Source organism: Durio zibethinus, chromosome 3, assembly GCF_047325235.1.
Source record: "Durio zibethinus cultivar Kanyao isolate XHJ-2024 chromosome 3, ASM4732523v1, whole genome shotgun sequence".
NCBI classification, from domain to species: Eukaryota; Viridiplantae; Streptophyta; class Magnoliopsida; order Malvales; family Malvaceae; genus Durio; species Durio zibethinus.
The window spans coordinates 10317771-10323155 of record NC_143164.1 but is presented as its reverse complement, the minus strand read 5'-3'; the positions used below and the strand labels follow the sequence as shown (position 1 = coordinate 10323155).

Here is a 5385-nt window from a genome sequence, read left to right as displayed (position 1 = left end):
GAAAAAATGAATTTTTATAACAGTTAAGAGGGGAAGATGATTATGAAGGATTTATTGATGAAGACATTGCTACTAGACAAGCCGTGCTAGATAGTATCCAATCACAACATGAGTGGCACAGAAGACAAGAATTCAGGCAAAGAACTAGTGGTTGGAGTAACGTATATGAAGAAGGACAAAGCTCTCATGGTTCAGTTGCTGAATATTTTGAAGAAACAATAAAGAAATCAACTCCAAATGAGTCTGAATTTTCATCAAGGGGAGTTATTCTTGAATTGGTTAGAAGTAAAAGTTCAAGACAACCAAAAGTAAGTGATTCATTTTTAAAGACATTAAGAAAAAAAATGGGTGAATCAATATCAAAATTTTTGATATATGATCGACTTCCTTTTCAATTAGCAAATTCTTCATGGTTGCATAATTTGATTTCTGTGGCAGCAGAAGTTGGCCAACATGTAAGACTTCCAACACCTTATGAAGTCTCAGATGTGTATTTAGAGTCCGAGTATCAACAAGTTCATGAATGGGTTAATGGATTAAAAGCTTATTGAATGAATTGGGTGTCACTTTGATGTGTGATGGTTGGACCAATACTTTGAATCAAATGCATATAATTAATTTTCTTGTTTACTGTAGTAAAGCGACCATTTTTTGAAATTCTGTAGATGTCTCAAGTGTTCGTAGTAGAGATGCAAACTTTTACTACAGATTATTAGATGAAGTTGTGGAAGAAATTGGAGAAAAATACATTGTTCAAATAGTCACTGATAACGAGGCAGCACTTAAGGCCGCAGGAAAAGACTAATGGAAAAAAGAAAACATTTGTATTGGATAGCATGTTCAGCTCATTGTTTAGACTTGTGTCTTGAAGATATTGGGAAGAAAAAAAATATGGCAAAGGTTTTGGATGATGCAAAGAAAGTGACTTGTTTTATATACAATCACATTTGGACTGTTAATTTGATGAAGAAATATAAACAAGGGAAGCAAATACTTCATCCTGCTTTTACTCGATTTGCCACTCATTTTATACAATTGGAAGAAATAATGAGGCAAAAGCAAAGTTTGAGAGAGATGTTCAATTCAAAGGTTAGTACTTAGTAATTAGTACAACTATTTAAATCTAGCATCTTTTTATGATATTATTGTTTTAAAATATTAATTTAAAATATATTACTCTAAAAATTTATTGATGAATATATAGGAATTTAAAGATTCAAAATGGGGACAACAAAAATCAGGACCTGCTTATGAAGCCAAAAATATCATTTTGGGAAAAGATTTTTGGAAAAAAGTAGGCGATATAATAAAAATTTATGAGCCTTTAGTAAAAGTGTTGCGCCTTGTGGATGGTGATGAAAAACCAACAACAGACTTTATTTACGAGGTTGTGGATAGAGCTAAACAAGCAATTCAAAAACTTGTTGTTATTCTGCTGAATATGAAAAGATTATTAACAATAGATGGAGTTTCATGCACTCTGACTTGCATTCAATTGGTAAGTAAACCAAAAATATATATGGTATTTAAAAAATATGTTTATTTTTATACTTAATTGCTTATATATTTATTTTTTATTACTTTAATATAATATTATTATAAATTATGTTTAGGTTACTATCTAAATCCACAATTTCAATTTGGAGTGGAACATTCTGCAAATGTATTTAAGGAAACATTAGAAGGTATAAAAGCAGTTTTTGAAAGATTAGAACCTTCGATAGATACTCAAATTAGAATGATTAATCAGGTTAGTATTTAATACTATTTTATAACTTTAACATTTATTTTATGTATTAAAAATTAAATTATTTTTTATTTATTTATTTATTATTGTATTTTCAATCGATGTAGTTGTTATTATTTCAAAACAAGCATGAAACATTTGGTAATCCATAAGCACAAAGAGCTTGGAAGCAAATGAATCCAGTTAAATAGTAAGTTAAATAATTATAATTTATTTATATTATTTAATTGTATAGCCCATTGAAATTTAATTTAAATAATTTTATACAGCTGAGTGGTGGATGATATATGGCACTTGTGTTTCTGAATTATAAAAACTAGCAATCAAAATGCTTAGTCAAACAACATTTGTATCAAATTGTGAACGTAATTGGAGCATATTTAGCTATATTTACACCAAAGCAAGAAACAGATTGAAGTTTGAAAGACTCCAGAAACTTGTATATACCTATTATAACATGAGGTTGAGGATGAGACATTAGAAAAGAATGAGCATTGATGAAATAAATAATAGTTTTAGTCCTATTAACCTTGACCATATTTTTGAAGATGATGATCCGCTAATAGAATGGCTGCAAGAGAAAGAAAATTCTCTATTAGATTGTCAAAACTCTGATTGGTTGCTGCAGATAATTCTGATAATGAAATGAATGTTGAACGATCACGTCAATCTCAAGAAAGGAATGTGTCTCATTCAAATTCAAGTCCAACACCAAGTCAAAGTGATAATGGTGGTGGTTTAAGTCCAGATGATGATGGTGATGGTGATGGTGCGAATTTTGGTGATAATATGGATGCAAATCGACCTTACAGCCCATTTGGAGGAGAATTTGGGCTTGCTGCTACTGGTGGACTTTTCATTAATATGACAGAATACGGAGGAAATCCATTTGCTGAATCTAGTGAGGGTCAAAGTGCACGTACAGCTCGATCAAAAGGAAAAGCGAAGAAGCACCACTATGAAATTTTTATAGGTTCTTCATCTTTAGGTGAGAGAGCAAATTTTAGTAACTTTGAGTATAGTGAATCATCTACTAGTACTCAAAGACATTACTATCCACCAAAACAACTTAATTTTTGACCTTCTCATGGTTATCCACCTTCATATGGTTATTATCCACCTCAAATGTATCCTCCACCTCCTCAAATATATCATCCACCTCAAATGTATCAAGAACAAAGGCCTTAGGGATGGAGATGGAGTCAACTTCGCTCTCAAAGTGAAGATAGAGAATCTGATCCTCCTCATCATTCTATTATGTGGTAAAATTTGAAATATGTACTAATAATTGTAGTTAATGGAATTTGAAATTATTATATTTTTAAGTTTGTAATTTTATTAAATTAAATGCTTGGTATTTAACTATTATGTTTTGTTAATATTTGATTTGTCTAGAATTAATATTGAATATAAACTTGGCCAAGAAAAATTTTATGGATAAATCAAATATGAATGCTTTTTATAATCTAAATAAAATTGTGAATAATTTTTTTTAAAATTAAAAAACATAGAGTGTCATAAACTATTTTTAAAATCATTGAATAAGAGTTTTTATAATTATAATTATAATTATAATTATTATATTTTATAATAAATTGTGCAAAAAAAAAAATTTACAACCGTGATAACTGCAGTGACCGTAATTATCTTCGTTATATCCGAAAACGTGATAAATGTTGCGCGATCGAAAATATTACAGCAATCGCTATTTAAATCTCTAGTTGCTCCATCGTTCACTGGTGTCAGAACTGCTTCGAAATTTTCCCACGAATTTGTCTCAATCTTTTCTTCCTCGTACTCTATCTGATTTCTTCTAAAACTGTCTAGATTATCGTAGATCTGTGCTCGAAAGTCATGATTTCCATCTCAGTTTCTTCGTTGCTATGGCTGTCACCCTAAGATATGTTATTCACCTTACCTTTGTTTATCTTTTCACTGCATTTTGGAGACTTGAAACCTCTTGGAGAAAACCCAAATCAACCCAAGAGGGCATCTTTTCCTTTTTCTTTATTTTACCATTTCTGATTCTTTGTTTCTTTTTTTTATTCTTAACAAGAGATGCTTGGTGGATAGTAGATGATGGTGGCAAACTGATTTTAGGGGCGATTAGACGAGTCTCGACTATGATATGGACAGTGGTTCATGGTGGTACTAACTTTAATTCTGGTAATGAGATGATTGCACTTAGTTTTTACTGTTTTAGGTTGTTGTCTGATATGGGATTATGTGGTGGTTGGGTTTGCCGTGCTTGGGGATTGGATTTATTTTCTGTGTGCAAGGTTTAAGCAGTGTCTGTTTGGCTGAGCTTGTGGTAGAAGCAGGCTCTTTGGAGGTTGCGTCTTAGAAAGAGGTGGGTTGATGGTTACTATTTGGCCAAAGATTTGTGATGGTGGCAAGACTTGATCACGGTAATGGGAAAATGGCCAATGGTGGTTACTATATGGAGTTAGGCACCGATGACTAGATAAAACTGGCAATTCTTGGCCTGTTACTTTTTAATTTGGTAGAGCCTTTGAACTATGTAATATGCTGAAAATGATTTTTTAGTCTGGGTTTAATTAATTTGTTTGAATTTGCTTGGGGCTGTTTTAGTGGCTTCTTGAAGACTGGGTTTATTTTCCTATTTTCTTGTTTTCTGGGTTATGGCTGGGATTATGGTTAAGCTATGGTGGGGTAAAGATGGTAATCGAGAACTATCTTTTCTATGTCTGCTATTGTGTTGGTTGTTGATTGTTGGCTAACTTAGTAATAGATTTCTATGTAGTTTGTTAAAATCTGGGCCGAATTTTGTTATTGCTATTTGATTTTTAGGGTTCTGCTAGTATTAACACTGATTGGATAATGGTTGAAGGCGAGCTGGGATGATCAAATGCCTTTTTTCTACAACTATTTCTGTTTTCCTCTTTTGCACCAAAATTGTTGCTGCTTAAATAAGGACTAAGACCCCATAGAATACAAGATCAAAATACTATTCAGTTGAATGAGATTTTCATTCCTTATCTTATTTAATTTCAATTTTAATCTCAACAAGCTTATCTCTTAATTCTAATTTAAATTCAAACCTAATGGTTTATCTTTTGAAAAAAAAGCAAAGCAAACAATTACAAAGAGTAAATGGGCTTATTTTTTGTTTAAAGTCCAAAGGATGCCCAAAATTCAAATGATAAACCAAAACCAAATGGGCTAACCCCAATTCAAACTAACTTGAGAATAGTTCAAATAATCTCGTATAAAATAGAGTGTTTACATGCATGGAATGAACGCAAAGTTCTCAATATGATGCATGAATGTAATACATGTGGAAAAATACAATGAATGTCATGCAATTCATTTATCTTTTCAATTGTGGTAAATTTTATCTTCTTACTTTTTTTAACTCTCAACACTTGTGGTTTTCAACATGAGCTATCATATTCTATTAAGTAATTTCATCCATTTTATTATCTAAATTCAAAGATTTCTTATCAACATAGGTTATTATGCACGATCCACATGAGATATTATGCACTATCAAGTAATCTCATCTACTTCAAGGATTTTATTTTGAATTACTTGGGATTAACAATCTTTCAAGCTTTCTTATTACCCCTACTACTCCTTTCCTTTTTCTAAACAATATAAAGATCTTTTATGAATAT

At 31.2% G+C, this 5385-nt stretch overlaps 1 protein-coding gene and 1 long non-coding RNA gene across 2 annotated transcripts; both read left to right on the top strand.

Moving 5' to 3' along the window:
* Positions 1 to 571: 571 nt before the first annotated feature.
* On the top strand, positions 572 to 2228 carry LOC149519608 (uncharacterized). The gene is made up of 4 exons (XM_089757809.1): positions 572 to 894; positions 1205 to 1498; positions 1673 to 1685; positions 2068 to 2228. Exons 1-4 carry the CDS (start codon positions 805 to 807, stop codon positions 2226 to 2228), a joined length of 558 nt encoding a protein of 185 aa, XP_089613935.1. The 5' UTR covers positions 572 to 804.
* A 1162-nt stretch (positions 2229 to 3390) lies between these two features.
* LOC149519607 (uncharacterized) lies at positions 3391 to 4521 on the top strand. Its single transcript, XR_016338878.1, has 2 exons — positions 3391 to 3913; positions 4027 to 4521. It is a non-coding gene; the product is annotated as an uncharacterized LOC149519607 (long non-coding RNA).
* Positions 4522 to 5385: the final 864 nt, after the last annotated feature.

What these genes read in the sequence shown, in the direction of transcription:
- LOC149519608 (XM_089757809.1), top strand. Translation starts at nt 805, where the DNA reads ATGGAAAAAAGAAAACATTTGTATTGGATAGCATGTTCAGCTCATTGT. An exon ending in TTGGGAAGAAAAAAAATATG is followed by an intron (nt 895 to 1,204) that starts GCAAAGGTTTTG and finishes ATGAATATATAG; the next exon opens with GAATTTAAAGATTCAAAATG.